Raw genomic sequence first — 17,407 nt, 5'->3', positions numbered from 1 at the left:
GTGTGCTCCACAATATCTGTTAGAGTACGGGGGAGACGTTTATGGCGGGGTGGGAGGTTGAGGCAAATCGCCTGGCTGCTGGTTACGCACAGCCAGACACCAGGGCGGTTAGAAGAGCACAGGAGGGCGCGGTACGCATCAGAGAAGCTTTGAAAACCAGTTTCATGACTGGCCAGGCTACGGTGTGAAAGTTCTCTTTGTTTCTCCTTGATGAAACCCCCCACCCCTTGGTTCACTCTACTTCCCTGTAAGCTAACCACCCTCCCCTTGTCCCTTCAAGCACCGCTTGCAGAGGCAATAAAGTCATTGTTGCTTCACATTCATGCATTCTTTATTCATTCATCACACAAATAGGGGGATGACTACCAAGGTAGCCCAGGAGGGGTGGTGGAGGAGGGAAGGAAAATGCCACACAGCACTTTAAAAGTTTACAACTTTAAAATTTATTGAATGCCAGCCTTCTTTTTTTTGGGCAATCCTCTGTGGCGGAGTGGCTGGTTGGCCGGTGGCCCCCCGACCGCGTTCTTGGGCGTCTGGGTGTGGAGGCTATGGAACTTGGGGAGGAGGGCGGTTGGTTACAGAGGGGCTGTAGTGGCAGTCTGTGCTCCAGCTGCCTTTGCTGCAGCTCAACCATACACTGGAGCATACTGGTTTGGTCCTCCAGCAGCCTCAGCATTGAATCCTGCCTCCTCTCATCACGCTGCCGCCACATTTGAGCTTCAGCCCTGTCTTCAGCCCACCACTTACTCTCTTTAGCCCACCACCTCTCCTCCTGGTCATTTTGTGCTTTCCTGCACTCTGACATTATTTGCCTCCACGCATTCGTCTGTGCTCTGTCAGTGTGGGAGGACAGCATGAGCTCGGAGAACATTTCATTGCGAGTGCGTTTTTTTTCTTTCTAAGCTTCACTAGCCTCTGGGAAGGAGAAGATCCTGTGATCATTGAAACACATGCAGCTGGTGGAGAAAAAAAGGGACAGTGGTATTTAAAAAGGCACATTTTATAAAACAGTGGCTACACTCTTTCAGGGTAAACCTTGCTGTTAACATTACATACATAGCACATGTGCTTTCGTTACAAGGTCGCATTTTGCCTCCCCCCACCACGTGGCTACCCCCTCCACCTCCCCCCCTCCCTGTGGCTAACAGTGGGGAACATTTCTGTTTAGCCACAGGCAAACAGCCCAGCAGGAATGGGCTCCTCTGAGTGTCCCCTGAAGAAAAGCTCTCTATTTCAACCAGGTGACCATGAATTATATCTCACTCTCCTGAGGATAACACAGAGAGATAAAGAACAGATGTTGTTTGAATGCCAGCAAACATACACTGCAATGCTTTGTTGTACAATGATTCCCGAGAACGTGTTACTGGCCTGGAGTGGTAAAGTGTCCTACCATGAAGGACGCAATAAGGCTGCCCTCCCCAGAAACCTTTTGCAAAGGCTTTGGGAGTACATCGAGGAGAGCCACGAATGCCAGGGCAAAGTAATCCTTTCATATGCTTGCTTTTAAACCATGTATAGTATTTTAAAAGGTACACTCACCGGAGGTCTCTTCTCCGCCTGCTGGGTCCAGGAGGCAGCCTTGGGTGGGTTCGGGGGGTACTGGCTCCAGGACCAGGGTGAGAAACAGTTCCTGGCTGTCAGGAAAACCGGTTTCTCTGCTTGCTTGCTGTGAGCTATCTACAACCTCATCATCATCATCATCTTCTTCATCCCCAAAACCTGCTTCCGTATTGCCTCCATCTCCATTGAAGGAGTCAAACAACACGGCTGGCGTAGTGGTGGCTGAACCCCCTAAAATGGCATGCAGCTCATCATAGAAGCGGCATGTTTGGGGCTCTGACCCGGAGCGGCTGTTCGCTTCTCTGGTTTTCTGGTAGGCTTGCCTCAGCTTCTTCAGTTTCACGTGGCACTGCTTCGGGTCCCTGTTATGGCCTCTGTCCTTCATGCCCTGGGAGATTTTGACAAAGGTTTTGGCATTTCGAAAACTGGGACAGAGTTCTGATAGCACGGATTCCTCTTTCCATACAGCGATCAGATCCTGTACCTCCCGTTCGGTCCATGCTGGAGCTCTTTTGCGATTCTGGGACTCCATCATGGTCACCTCTGCTGATGAGCTCTGCATGGTCACCTGCAGCTTGCCACGCTGGCCAAACAGGAAATGAGATTCAAAAGTTTGCGGTTCTTTTCCTGTCTACCTGGCCAGTGCATCTGAGTTGAGAGTGCTGTCCAGAGCGGTCACAATGGAACACTCTGGGATAGCTCCCGGAGGCCAATACCATCGAATTGTGTCCACAGTATCCCAAATTCGAGCCGGCAAGGCCGATTGAAGCGTTAATCTACTTGTCGGGGTGGAGTAAGGAAATTGATTTTAAGAGCCCTTTAAGTCGAAATAAAGGGCTTCATTGTGTGAACGGGTGCAGGTTTACATCGATTTAATGCTGCTAAATCCGACCTAAAGTCCTAGTGTAGACCAGGGCTAAGAATGATTGGAAAAGGGATGTGAAGGTTGCCATCTCACAGGTGACAGGCCTGAGGTGCAGAAGCTGTAGGAGGCAAATACACCAGAATCTCCTCCAGACCCCCTACCCTTCTTTGGATCTCCACCTTACGCTTCATACTGAATATGGATTGCTGCAGCTTCAGTGACCAAGGAGACAGAGAATCTTCTCAGTAAACAGTTCTGGAGACAAAATCTTGGTACAAAATAGGTGCTTGTGAATTTAAGTGCACTTAGTCCTGGTCTACACTATGAGTTTAGGTTGAATTTAGCAGCATTAGGTTGATTTAACCCTGCACCCGTCCACACAACCAAGCCTGTTTTGTCGACTTAAAGGGCTCTTAAAATCGATTTCTGTACTCCTCCCTGGCAAGGGGAGTAGCACTAAAATCGACCTCGCTGGGTCGAATTTGGGCTAGTGTGGACGCAATTTGACGGTATTGGCCACCGGGAGCTATCCCAGAGTGCTCCATTGTGGCCACTCTGGACAGCAGTCTCAACTCAGATGCACTGGCCAGGTAGACAGGAAAAGCCCTGGGAACTTTTGAATTTCATTTCCTGTTTGGCCAGCGTGGCAAGCTGATCAGCACAGTTGACCATGCAGAGCTCATCAGCAGAGGTGACTATGGAGTCCCAGAATCGCAAAAGAGCTCCAGCATGGACCAAATGGGAGGTACTAGATCTGATCACTGTATGGGAGAAGAATCCGTGCAGGCAGAACTCTGTTCCAAAAGATGAAATGCCAGTATATTTGCCAAAATCTCCAAGCATGATGGAGAGGCTACAACAGGGACGCACAGCAGTGCTGTGTGAAAATTAAGGAGCTGAGGCAAGCCTACCAAAAAACAAAGGATGCAAATGGTCACTCTGGGTCAAAGCCCCATACATGCTGCTTCTATGATGAGCTGCATGCAATTCTTGGGGGAGCCCCTACCACTTCCCCACCACTGTCCATGGCACCTGCAAGGAGGGAGTCTCACGCAACAGGGATAAGGATTTTGTGGATGAGGAAGATGAGGAGGAAGAGGAGGTTGAGGACAGCACACAGCAGGCAAGCGGAGAATCCCTTCTCCCCGACAGCCAGGAACTGTTCATCACCCTGGAGCCAATACCCTTCCAACCTTCCCAAGGCAGGCTCCTGGACCATAAAGCCAGAGAAGGCACCTCTGGTGAGTGAACCTTTGTAAATATAATACAGGGTTTAAAAGCAAGCGTGTTTAATGATTACTTTGCCCTGAAGACTTGGGATGCATTCATGGCCAGTATAGCTACTGGAAAAGTCTGTTAACGTTTTTTGGGATGGAGCGGAAATCCTCCAGGGACATCTCCATGAAGCTCTCCTGGTGGTACTCTGTGTGTTAGCCTCAGGGAGTGATATCATTCACGGTCACCTGGCTGAAATAAAGGAAATTTGTTTAAGGGGACATTCAGAGGTGCCCGTTCCTGCTGGGCTGTTTGCTTTTGGCTGAAAAGAAATCATCCCCGCTGTTAGCCACGCGGTGAGGGGAGGCCCATTCATGCTGAGCTGTTTGCTGACAGCTGTTTGTCAGCTGTTTGTCAGCTGTTTGGCTGACAGGGATCTTCCCTGATACTAGCCACGCGGTGGGGAGGAGGAAAGTGATCATCCCAGAGAATTGGGGGGGGGGGTTGAGCTGCACATTCACCCTAAAACCGCAGCCCCTCCTTTTAAATGGCCAACCCAATAGGCTTTTCTTGGTATGGGAAAGGAGGCTGCTGCTGTTTGAAACCGTTCCCACATGTTATGAAGGTTGAAGAAGTCGAAACCCTTTGCCTTACCATGGCTGCCTGCAAGCCGAATTCTGTTGCCCAGCTGAGCGTGTGTGATGTCTCACACCAAACCGGCAGGCACTCAATATAAGAGGCAAAATGCGACCTTGTGCCAAAAGCACATGTGCTATGTAATGTGAATCACTTGATTCAGTGTGAAATAGTCTTTTCTTTGTTCTCTAAAATGTATCTTTTTAAATATTACTCTCCCTGTTTTTTCCTCCCGCAGCTGAAAATGTTTCTACGCTCCCCCTATCATCTCCGTCCCAGAGGCTAGCACAGATTAGAAGGCGAAAAAAATGCACTCGTGATGAAATGTACTCAGAGCTCATGCAGTCCTCCTGCACTGAAAGAGCTCAGCAGAATGCTTGGAGGCAAACAGTGCCAGAGTCCAGGAAAGCATTAAATTAACGTGATGAGAGGAGGAAGGAGTGTGATGAGAGGAGGGAGGAGCACGATGAGAGCAGGCAGGATGCAGTGCTGAGGCTAATGGGGGAGCAAAGTGACGTGCTCAGGTATCTGGTGGAGCTGCAGAAAAGGCAGCAGGAGCACAGACCACCGCCCCTGTATAACTGCCTGCCCTCCTCCCCAAGTTCCATATCCTCCTCACTGAGACGCCCAAGAATGCAGGGCGGGAGACTACGGGCACCCAGCCACTCCACCCCAGAGGCTTTCCCAGGCAACAGAAGGCTGGCATTCAATAAGTTTTGAACTGTAGTGTGGCCTTGTCCTTCCTTCCTCCCCCACCTCACCTGGTGCCTCCCTCCTCCCCCACCCCTCCCAGGCTACCTTGGCAGTTATCCCCCTATTTGTGTGATGGATTAATAAAGAATGCATGATTTTGAAACAATAATGATTTTATTGCCTCTGAAAGCAGTGATCGAAGCGGGGAGGGTGGTTGGCTCACAAAGAAGTAGAGTCAACCAAGGGGGCGGGTTTTCATCAAGGAGAAACAAACAGAACTGTCACACCGTAGCCTGGCCAGTCATGAAACTGGTTTTCAAAGCTTCTCTGATGTGCAGGGCACCCAGCTGTGCTCTTCTAATCACCCTGGTGTCTGGCTGCATGTAATCAGCCGCCAGGCCATTTGCCTCAACCTCCCACTCCTCCATAAACGTCTCCCCCTTACTCTCACAGATATCGTGGAGCACACAGCAAGCAGCAATAACAATGGGAATATTGGTTTCGCTGAGGTCTAACCGAGTCAGTAAACTGCGCCAGCGAGCTTTTAAACGTCCAAATGCACATTCTTCCACCATTCTGCACTTGCTCAGCCTATAGTTGAACTGCTCCTTACTACTATCCAGGCTGCCTGTGTACAGCTTCATGAGCATTAAGGGGTAGGCTGGGTCCCCAAGGATATCTATAGGCATTTAAGCATCCCCGATGTTAATTTTCTGGTCTGGGAAGTAAGTCCCTTCCTGCAGCTGTTCAAACAGACCAGAGTTCCTGAAGGTGCAAACATCATGCACCTTTCCCAGCCATCCCATGTTGATGTTGGTGAAATGTCCTTTGTGATCCACCAGTGCTTGAAGCACCATTGAAAAGTATCCCTTGCGGTTTACGTACTGGCTGCCAAGGTGGTTCGGTCCCAAGATAAGGATATGCGTTCCGTCTATCACCCCACCACAGTTAGGGAACCCCATTGCAGCAAAGCCATCCATTATGACCTGCACATTTCCCAGAGTCACTACCCTTGATAACAGCAGCTCAGTGATTGCGTTGGCTACTTGGATCACAGCAGCCCCCACAGTAGATTTACTCATTCCAAATTGATTTTCGACTGACCAGTAGCTGTCTGGCATTGCAAGCTTCCAGAGGGCTATCGCCACTCACTTCTCAACTGTGAGGGCTGCTCTCATCTTGGTATTCTTGTGCTTCAGGGCAGGGGAAAGCAAGTCACAAATTTCCATGAAAGTGCCCTTACGCATGCAAAAGTTTCGCAGCCACTGGGAATCATCCCAAACCTGCAACACTATGCGGTCCCACCAGACTGTGATTGTTTCCCCGGGCCCAGAATTGGCATTCCACGGCATGAACCTGCCCCATTACCACCATGCTGTCCAAATTGCCAGGGCTCGTGCTTTGAGAGGGGTCTGTGTCCATGTCCTCATCACTATCGTGATTGCGCTGTTGTCGCCTCCTCGCATGCTTTTGCAGGTTCTGCACATACTGCAGGATAATGTGCGAGGTGTTTGGAATGCTCACAACAGCAGCAGTGATCTGAGACGGCTCCAGGCTTGCCGTGGTATGACGTCAGCAGGAGAGCAGAGTTGCCACGGAAGTGGTGGATGACCACGAGAATAGATATTTATAGAGAACAACGAGAGGACCTATGAGGTGGATTCATGGCACCAGGAGAGCAGAGTTGCAGGGGAAGCGGTGGATGACGACTACAGTTAGCAGTCCTACTGCACCGTCTGTTGACAGCAATATGCCGTCTGCACGGAAAAAAGGCGCAAAACGATTGTCTGCCGTTGCTTTTATGGAGGGAGGGGCGACTGACGACATGTACCCAAAACCACCCGCGACAACGTTTTTGCCCCATCAGGCATTGGGAGCTCAACCCAGAATTCCAATGGGCAGCGGAGACTGCGGGAACTGTGAGATAGCTACCCACAGTGCAATGCTCTGAAAGTCGACGCTAGCCACGGTAGTGAAGACACACCTTACCAACTTAATGCTCTTAGTGTGGACATACGCGATTGACTGTATAAAATCGATTTCTAAAAATTGACTTCTATAAGATGGACCTAATTTCGTAGTGTAGACATACCCTTAGTTTTCTTTTTCTTATACTAGTTCTAAGCTCACACAAATCCAGTAAACTTCCCCATCTGAAATAGAACAGCTGTTAACCAATGCCTGGCTGCAGACCAGAGGTGGTCTGAAAGTAGCTCCTGCCATCCCTGCCACTGACCTCTTCAACCTCAGCAACACAGCTGGGCCAGACTGGTCAGTTAAGTGGGAATTTGTCTGGAAATAGGCTAGCAGCAGCTTTGCAACAGTGACACTGCAAAATAGGTTGTTGTTTAGATGAAGAGGAGAGGAGGAACGGCAGGTGTGGTGCTCCTGTATTCTCTGTTTCCTTGCTGCTGCCCTTTCTGGAGGCATGACAGCGTTTACTGAGTAAAGCCCTTGGCCATCGGACACAGCAACCTCCTGAAACTGGCTGCTGAACGGCTTCCTCAGTTTTCTGGCGTGATGTTACTGATGAGGGGTAAGAGGGCTAAATGGCTTTCTTTCTCCCACTGCAGAACGAGCGAGGAGGAGGAAGCTCCGGGAGGAACGGGCTTGGCTTCTGGCCCAGGGGAAGGAGCTTCCCCCAGAACTTTCCCACTTGGATCCCAGTTCTCCTGCCAGGGAGGAAAGGAAGACCAAGGATCTGTGAGTACATTACAGTGTGTGCAGCATGCCTGTCCATTTTTATGCTTTCAGGGTAGGGGGTAGGAGGAATGTGGCCAGCCATAAAGTAAATGGGGTGGTTGGTAATAAGGATGGAGAGGCGGCGGTTGAGGTGGGAGGAATGTTTGAGGGGAGTAGAGTGTGGTACAGGCAAGAGGGTGTCTGTTTGAATGTGTGTTCATAGTGTGGATGCATGTACAGGTTCTTCTGCAGAACCTTACTGTTGGCAGCACCAGATATGGGATGGAGAAATGATGAAAATAAGAGTGTGTGTATTCATTATTGCACTTCCCATTTGCAGCTTTGAACTGGATGATGAGTTCACCGCCATGTACAAAGGTCAGTCTCCTACCCTCACCTTTCACTTTGCAGGAGTTAAAAATAAGTAAATGTCTGCCTGGTTGTCCGTAACAGTTTGTCTTCCTTTTGTTGCGGTCAGTTCTAGATGTGGTAAAGGCTCACAAGGACTCTTGGCCCTTCTTAGAACCAGTTGATGAATCATATGCTCCAAACTACTACCAGATCATTAAGGTAGGCAACGTGGTCCAACCTGCTCCGTTGGTCTTGCATGTGACTCTTTGGATTGGTAGAAAGCTAGGTCTTTAGTCAGTTCTTTGTAGTTCTTTGGCCATGTGTTATGCAGGAGGTCAGACTAGATGATCATAACTGTCCCTTCTGGCCTCTTTAGGACGCTAGTAACATCGCCTTCTGGACCTCTCTCATGCACATTGTAATTGAAGGGAGATCTTGATGTGTTTCAGGCTCCCATGGACATCTCTAGCATGGAGAAGAAGCTGAATGGAGGTCAGTACTGCACCAAGGAGGAGTTTGTGGGTGACATGAAGACCATGTTCAGGAACTGCCTAAAATACAATGGTGAAGGCAGCGGTAAGAGCCATGAGAAAACTTGTTCCATCTATTGATAGCTCTTGGTGGTCAAAAAGCCCTAGCCTCTACCTAGTCATCCATAGCTAGCTCGTACTGGACACCAGAACTCTTTCTGGATACTTTCTGGAGGGTGGAGGTGACAGCAGGAGTTCATGGATAGTAAAGCCCCGATTCAGCAAGGTTCGTGAATATGTGTGTAATGGTAAGCACATGACCAGTCACATTGACTTCAGTTGGGGCTACTCACACGCATAAAGTTATGCATGTACTTAAATACCTTGCTAAATTGGGACCTATTAACTGTACCAAAGGATCTAGTCTAGTTGGGCAGAGAGTACAGTAGGTGTGAAGAAAAAAGACCCTTCAGGAGTTTGCTCTCTTGTATATGTGTTTTCTCTGTGTTATGGGGATGGTGTCTGAATTACAGGGATTGTGTGGAGGGCAGGAGTATGCTTAGCCCTCAGTGTCTTTAAAGTAAAACTAAGGGAGGAACACAGAGTGTGTACAGCCTTTTGGAGGGGAATGGTGTTAGGTTTTCCTTTGGCTCTTTGACCAGCAGCACAAGTCAACTGGTGGGAGGCCCTGCTGACCATCAGGACTCCCCATTGCTATGGCAATTAAAATCAGGTGCCTCACTGAGGTGAAACATGCAGGTTTCGAGTATGGGAATATTGCAGGCTCTGTGTCGCCAGCACCTGCCAGTGTCATCCAGCACAACAGTGGAGAGTAAGGAGTTTAGATCCCTCAAGCATCGTCCCCTAGTGAAAGTGAATTCCAACACCACAGAGGAACGAGATCTCTCTGCTCTTCTTCGAGCGCTTGCTCATGTCGATTCCATTCTAGGTATGCATGCGCCCACGTGCACAGTCATTAGAGATTTTTTCCTTAGCGGTATCCATAGGGTCGGCTGTGGTGCCCCCTTGAGTGCCGCACTCATGTGTCGGTAATCAGGCGCTGCTGGCCCTTACACCCTCTCAGTTCCTTCTTGCCGCCCGTGGTGGTTGGTTGGAGCACCTTTCCTTGCATAGCAAGGGCTAGCAGTTTTGTCTCTTCTGACTTTGAGCCTTAGGGCCTTGTAAATAGTTGTTGACAGTGTTAAGTAGTTAAGTGTAGTTAGAAGTTAGAGTCCCAGAGGGGACTTTGCCCAGGCGAGGCATGCCCTGGTCTCCAGGGTTTAAGTCCTGCATGGACTATAATAAGCCTATGCCTGTAAATGACCCCCACAGCAGCTGCCTCAAGTGCTTGGGGGAATCACACGTGAAGGACAAGTATATTTGTAAAAATTTTCGACCCAGGACTCAGAAAGAGCAGGATATTCGTTTGCGGCTCTCCTCATGTAGGCTGCCCTCCGTCCAGCTTCTGAGTCATCCCGCCACAACTCGACTCCAACTACCTCGGCCTTGGTGCACAGCGCACCCCCAGCACCGGGCTGTACCAGGCACCGCTCCCCAGCGCTGGTGCCCAGAAAGAAAACTAAGAAGCACAGCTCCCCCGTACCGGGCAAGAACAGCCATGGGGCATCAGGCAAAATACCCAGTTCAGGCTGCCCGGCCACTCCGGAGCCACGTAGACTCAAACTTGTGGCGACATCAATGCCCTCCCAAGTTCCCCCGGCGCCGAGAGAGCAGAGGCCTCTGCCCACGCCGCTGGCACTGCACATGCCACAGGAGGCGGCAAAGGCTCCATATGAGGGCAAGCCAGCCGCTAAGACCCCCCCAGGGGGCAGTGGAACACCACCAATCCCCCCGAGCCAAAGCAGCGCACTCTGTCTCCATGTCGCAGACCTTCGGCATCGCTGCCCAGATCCTCTGGGGCTCGCCCTCGATGACCAGCACCGCATTCGCAGTCCCTGCCATCTCAACGTGAATCATCTAGGGCGAGGCAGCCATCTCTGTACACCTGGCACCGTTCGCCCTCCCACCGGTCGTCCTCTCAGCGCAGATCTCCATCGCCTGCCACGTGGGAGCGCTCCCCATCGTGATACTGGTCCCCTCGACACCGGTGCCGATCTTCCTCCAAACACTGGTTTCCGGCAGCAACAGTTATCAGGCAGACACAGGCATTGGCAGCCTCGCTGTGGTCACCAGAAGAGGATTTCTTTGGCACAGAAGGGCAGTTTAGCCCCTCACCAAGAATCCACCTGTGCAATTGGGCACCTGAGGCCGCATCAACGTCTACGGTGCTGCCTTGGCAGCACAGCCAGTGGCCAGCACAGTGGCCTTATTGGTGTGCATGGGGCATGCCAGTGATGATGATGTCCCCTTCACATCGCTCATCTGCTGTCACCTTGGAGCAACAGTTGACAGCACCGGGCTCAGTGCATGAAGCACACTCGGCGCTCGGGGTAGAGGAGACACCACCCACCCCAAAACCCCCTTCCCCCGTGGGGGATGATGCCCCGGAGCCTCCCCTGGCGGTACACTCATCATCCTCATCCCTGGACAAGGCAGTCACGGGACCTTCGGGCCAGCCTGCCGGACAATTTTAAAGAACACCAGACCCTGCTTCGACGGGTGACTTGAGAACTTGGGCCTAGAGGTGGAGGAGATGACCAAGCAGGTTGACAACAAGTTCAATGTGCATGGCAGGGTCCTCAAAACTGCCAAGACCCTGTGGCAAACCCCGTCGTCTATCCCTCTTACCTCCAAAAGTGCCAAAAAGAAGTACTTTGCCCCTGCCAAAGCGTTCATGTACCTTTATGCCCACCCACCTCTCGGCTCGCCGGTCATCTCTGTGGCTAATGAGAAGGACAAGCAGGGGCACATCAGATCAACTCCCAGAAGTAAAGAGTCCAAAAGGCTGGACCTTTTCAGGAGAAAAATGTTTTCGAAAGCCATCCTGCAATTCTGGGTGACGAACCACCAGGCCCTCTTGGGCAGGTACAATTTTAACTTCTGGGACTCTCTCTGTAAGTTCAAGGAGTCCCTCCCACAGGGTTTGGCCCAGGAATTCAGCACCCTGGTAGAGGAGGGCACTGAGGTGGGTAGGTGCTCCCTCCAAATGACATGGGACACAGTGGACTCAGCAGCTAAGGCGGTCACATCAGCGATGGTCATGAGGCGCAGCTCCTGGCTTCAGAACACTGGCTTCTCCCAAGAGATACAGACCTCGATCCAGGACTTCCATTTGATGGGAATGGTCTCTTTGCAGAGCAAATGGACGCTAGGCTGCATGGGTTAAAGGACACTCGGACCACCCTTCGCTCATTGGGTATGCATACGCCACAATCTGCAAGGAAGCAGTTCTGGCCACCCCTGCTGCCAAAGCCTTGGCAGCCTTGTTAGGGGTTTGCAAGGCAAAGGGATAGAGACACAAGTTTTAGTCTTAGCCGCCCTTCCAACTCCCACTCATCCATGCAGCTCGGCCTGGCTAAGCATCCAGGAGGCCAGAAGTGCTCATTTTGAAGGCGCACTTGAGCGATACCCTAGTCAACTCTCTGGATCCACCTTCTCCTTTCCTCAGCTGTTTTCTTCCATACCGTTCAGTCTGGTCACAGTCACCTTGGACCACTGGGTGCTGGACATAGTATCTCAGAGCTATGCCCTGCAATTTTCAGATGCCCCTCCCTCCCAGCCCCTTTCTTCCCCATCCCTCTTCAGGGACCCTTCTCGTGAGCAACTCCTCGTTCAAGAGGTCGAGAACCTCCTGCACCTGGGGGCAGTGGAGGAGGTCCTTCAGGACATGAAAGGAAAGGGGTTCTATTCCTGTTAATTCCTAAACCTGAAAGCAAAAGGGGGGCACAGACCCATTCTGGACCTGCGTCGCCTCAACAAGTCTCTCAGAAAGTTGAAGTTTCGCATGGTCTCCCTGGCCTAGATCATCCCCTCCCTGGATCCAGGAGTCTGGTACACTGTCATCAACTTGAAGGATGCTTATTTCCATATTCCAAGGTGTGACAAAATGGCCAATGTTGGTATGGTGGGTCCCGTGCTTTTCTTGGAGGCGGGGGGGCTAGGACACTACTCCTTGCCCCTGTTCTTGGGGTGCCGAGGGCCCCAGTAGTGGCCCGGGAAGGTGGTAGAGGAGGGAAGCGGGGAAAAGGGTCTGGGTTTGCTCCTCACTCTGAGCCCCAGCCCCTCTCAACCCCTGTGGGTTTCTTACCCTCTTCCCCCTTGGGTAGGGTTATCCTCAGTCCTTGATGCTGGGGGAGGGAGTCTCCCTCCCCTGCTGGGGCAGAGTCTCCTTTCCTCCAGTTCTCTGGTCTTGAAATTCTCAGCAACACACCTGCAGACTCCGGTCCTCTCTCCTTCCTCGCTCCACACTGTCTGCCTGAAGCAGAGGGGTTTTATTAGGTTCCTGACAGGGCCTTAATTGGCTACAGGTGCTCCAATTAACCTGTAGTAACCTTCCCTAGTCTACAGGGAACCATGCTTTAGTTAGCCTAGGGCTTTTATATCTCCCCTCTTCCACTGCTCCCCGGCCCTGCTCTATCACAAAGGTCGCAGGTGTTTCCTCCATTTCATAGTGGGCAAAGGCCATTTTACATTCACGGCGCTGCCCTTTTGCCTCTCGTCGACTCCGAGGGTGTTCACAAAATGTACGGCACCAGCAGCGGTTTACCTGAGACGTTGAGGGGTCCAGGTCTCCCCGTATCTCAACAACTGGGCAGGTCCTGGAAAAAGTACAAAGGAGCCTCGATCTGGGGGGTTCCACCTGCCATGACTTGGGCCTGTTGATAAACGAGAAAAAATCCACCTTACCCCAGATGAACCAGCGTGCTCGGCCCATGTTCAGCAGGTCTTGCTGGGTAGCAGGAAACCCTCCACCAGAGCGACTTACCTGGACAAATGGAAAAGGTTCACGTGCTGGGTCTCAGAACGGCATATCCGGGCCGAGTGGGCCTCACTGCAGGAGATCCTGGATTACTTGCTGCACCTCAGATTCCGAGGTTTGTCTCTGTCATCAGTCAAGGTCCACCTGGGCACTATCTCGGCTTTCCACTGTCCATTCGATCTTTGCTCATGGGGCCTCCCTTCAAGCGTCTGGCTTCCTGCTCTCTCCTGCTTCTTTCATGGAAGATTGTGTTCCTGGTTGCTATAACGTCAGCCTGCAGGGTGTCTGAAATCAGGGCACTTATTTCAGAACCTCTCTATGTGGTCTTCTATAAGGACAAGGTCCAGCTGCAGCTGCACTCAGCATTTATGCCTAAGGTCATCTCCCAGTTTCATACTGGCCAGGACATATACTTATCCGTCGTCTTTCCAAAGCCTCATACGTCAGATGCGGAGCGCAGGCTACACACCCTGGACGTCAGGGGGGCGCTGTCCTTCTACATAGATAGAACAAAGCCATTCTGTAAGTCAATGCAGTTGTTTGTTGCGGAGGCAGGCAGAATGAAAGGTCGCCCAATGTCTGCTCAGAGGATTTCATCCTAGATCATGGCCTGCATCCACTATTGCTATGAGCTGGCGAAGGTGCCTCTGTCTGCAATCATGATGGCATGCTTGACTAGGGCACAAGCATCGTCAGCAGCCTTCCTGGCACAAGCACCAATCCAAGAGATCTGTAGAGCTGCTACCTGGTAGTCTATCCACACGTTCGCATCTCATTGTACTGTAGGCCTGAGACCTAATTAACCTGCTCCCCGCCCCATATTAAACAAGCCTTGGGTGAAACTTAAGGAATTTATTATTAAAATTTTTAAAAAAAATGTTTTGCTGCTAATAAAGCACCCCCACCTCAGAAATGTCCCTAACAAAAGTTATAACCACCAAGGTTGTAAAAATGCTAAAAAAAAATTTTAAAATCTCAACAAATGGTAAAATAAAGCTCTAATCAGTGTTTTATGCTGACCATCTGCACAAATAAAAAGGGTCAAAATAAAGTTTGCAATTTGGGCATAAAAAATAAAATGTAAAAAACTTGGGCAAAAAAAAAGGAGACATAGGTGCCAGTGACTAATTGGTTAATTTTTTTATTATTTAGGCATATGAAATAATGTAATAGGTTTAATAAATTTAAAAAAGAAATTTTTTACCTAGTTTTACCTATATAATATAAATGAAAAACAATGCTCTTTGGGAATCATTTCTGGACTGCAGTTCAACATTAAGCTGCTGGAACTCTGACCCCTTGGCACAACCGTGATGTGCAGAGGCATTGCTGGGAACCCTCAAATAAATAAATCCTGACTGGCCATCGGGCGAAATTTGTCTGTTTATTGGAAGTGATGAGCATAAGAGATTTGGTTGGTACATGTATTCTGTGTGTGTTGCTAATAAATAGATGTTTAAAGCACAATTGTGTAAGGCTCTTTCACTGGGAAAAGGTTCCGCAGACCTGTAGAGCCCTAAGCTCCAAGGAAAAGGACAGGTACTTAAATTGACCAGGTTTCTTCCTAAGTCCCATGGGTAACAATAGGTGCCTTACTATACCCTGAGCCCCAAGGGAAAGGGTGCTAAATTGTTTGGGTCATACCTTACACCCTCAGTAGGGTATTGGCGGGTTGTCCTAAATTGACCAGGCATGCCTTAAGCCCTCGGTAGGGTATAGACAGGGTGCTCTAGTTTTCCACAGGTAACATATTGGTGGAGAATGCGGGCAACCTAGGTCATTTGGATTGAGCCTTATATAGCAGTTGGACAGAATATTTGTGCCCTTCTGGCAATAAGACTTCAGCCTGTTGACAGAATGAACACTCCAGGGAATAGGGAGAGTGGGAAGTTTATGTTGAAAAGCCAGGAAACTGGCGGAGGAACTAACACTCCTTTCAAAGTGACTAGCAGACCAAGGTCTGTGCCCATGGGAAGATGATTCTTTTCAAGGGGAAAAATGCACTGGAACATGTTTGTAAAAGGTTTGAAGCATACTGCAATAATATGAAGTCTACAATGAATAAATGGGCTGTAAAGACTGTGGCTGGGTGGGCATTATGGAAAGTGTCTTATAATCTTTCAAGGTTATTAATATCTCAGGAGAGCCAGTTAGAAGACTGTAAATTGGAATTGGGTATGGTAAAGGATACCTTAAATCAGCATAAAGCCTCTGTAAGTAAGGAAATAGAGATATTATGCTTGAAATTGAGGGACACTCAGGTAGTTGTCAGAACAATCCTGCAGGAAAAACGGGATCGGGCCCAAGCAAGCGGCAATCATTCCGCCTGCATGCAACTGATTAAGAGTTGAAATATAAACTGGGAGCCCAGAGGGGCATTGCGGCAGCAGTAAGGGGAGGAATAGGTGCAGATACCAGGAGTACTTCAGATCCCTGAGATGATACTTACCTAGGGAAGGATATTTGGACTGATCCTGAGGGGACAGATCCCGGATGGTCTTACCCCTCAGCCCCATGCCTTTCCCAAAGGTCCATGTGCCCCCTTGAGAAGGGAATGGCAGTAATCATGGATGGTAGCAGAATTTACGGACCACCTTAAGAGACAAGAGCTATGAATCAATCCCAGGGGAGTAAATTAAAAGAAAATTTTTTTTCTTCAAGGTGAAAAACAGAGTGAGCGGGTTAACATCTAGAGTTAATACACTACTCCCTGGAGTTGCCCAGGAACAATTAATTGCAGCAAAAAAGGGGAATCCTGCCATCCATTTGGCATGCAAAAAAAGGGAACGGGCACTGGGGAAACAAATTTGGGGTTTGCAAGAGCAAACTAAGGCAGCTGTGTTGCAGGGACGGTACTTGGTGGCTAAGTAATTACAGGCAAAATCCACCATCTTAAATAAATGCAAAACGCATAAGAATCAGCATAACTGATAAACACAGCACATTATAATTGAATAATTTATAATTGAATAATTGAAATCCAATTGGCTTTGCTTTTAAGCATGGTAATATTGGTGGTATAGGTAAAAAAAAACATCAAAAAAATACATACAACCAATATGCGAAATCAATCATTGCTGACCATACCCAGAAAGCATACCCTAGTAATGTAACATGGGTATCCCATGGTAATGATGACTGCTCTGGTGAAAGAGTCATCAAGGAGGGGAATTTTAGGCCTGAGACCTAATCAATCCCTGGACCCCCATCCCATATTAAACCAGTCTTGTGTAAAACTCAGGGAGTTCACCACTAAAATTGAAAAAAAGGAATGTTCTACTGCTAAGAAAGCACCCCCACCTCAGGAATGTCCCGAACAAAAGTTATAACCACCAAGGTTATAAAAATGGTAAAAAAAATTTAAAAATATTAAAAAACCCCTCAACAAATGGTAAAATAAGCTCTAACCAGCATTTGATGCTGACCATCTGCACAAACAAAAAGGTCACAATTAAGTTACAATTTGGGCATAAAAAATAAAGTGTAAAAAACTTAAGCAAAAAAACAACAACACATAAGTGCCAGTCCGTAATTGATTACAATTTTTATTATTTAAAAATATAAAATATAATAAATTTAATACATTTTTTTAAAAAGCTAGTTTCACCTATAGAATATAAATAAAAAACAATGCTTTTTGAAAACCTTTTCTGGACTGCAGTTGAACATCAAGCTGCTAAAACTCTAACCCCTCTGCACGACCATAATGTGCAGAGGCATCGCCAAAAACCCCCAAAGTAAATAAATCCTGACTAACCATTGGGTAAAATTTGTCTGTTTATTAAAAATGACAAACATAAACATGTGCTTAATGAATGTATTCCATGTGTATGGCTAATAAATAAATGTTTAAAGCACAATTGTGTAAGGCTCTTTCACTGGGAAAAGGTTCTGCAGACCCATAGAGCCCAAAAAGGGCAGGTACTTAAATTGACCAGGTTTCTTCCTAAGTCCCATGGATAAAAATAGATGCCTTACACCATAACAACCCCCCCCCCCCATGGGGGTACCTAAATTAATTGGGTCATGCCTTAAGCCTTCGGTAGGGTATAT

At 48.9% G+C, this 17,407-nt stretch overlaps 1 protein-coding gene across 1 annotated transcript in view; it reads left to right on the top strand.

Annotated features, from left to right (window-relative positions):
* CECR2 (CECR2 histone acetyl-lysine reader) overlaps positions 1-17,407 on the top strand; it is a 146,642-nt gene that overhangs the window by 113,459 nt on the left and 15,776 nt on the right. The window contains exons 10-13 of the mRNA XM_084637683.1: positions 7,546-7,675; positions 7,995-8,032; positions 8,133-8,224; positions 8,455-8,581. Coding sequence (XP_084493809.1) covers positions 7,546-7,675; positions 7,995-8,032; positions 8,133-8,224; positions 8,455-8,581 — 387 coding nt within the window. The remainder of the gene's footprint in view (positions 1-7,545; positions 7,676-7,994; positions 8,033-8,132; positions 8,225-8,454; positions 8,582-17,407) is intronic.

This window comes from Lepidochelys olivacea, assembly GCF_965140295.1.
Source record: "Lepidochelys olivacea isolate rLepOli2 genome assembly, chromosome: 1".
In the NCBI taxonomy this organism is placed as follows: Eukaryota; Metazoa; Chordata; order Testudines; family Cheloniidae; genus Lepidochelys; species Lepidochelys olivacea.
Note: the sequence above shows the minus strand (reverse complement) of the source record. Positions and strands in the feature narration are given on the sequence as shown.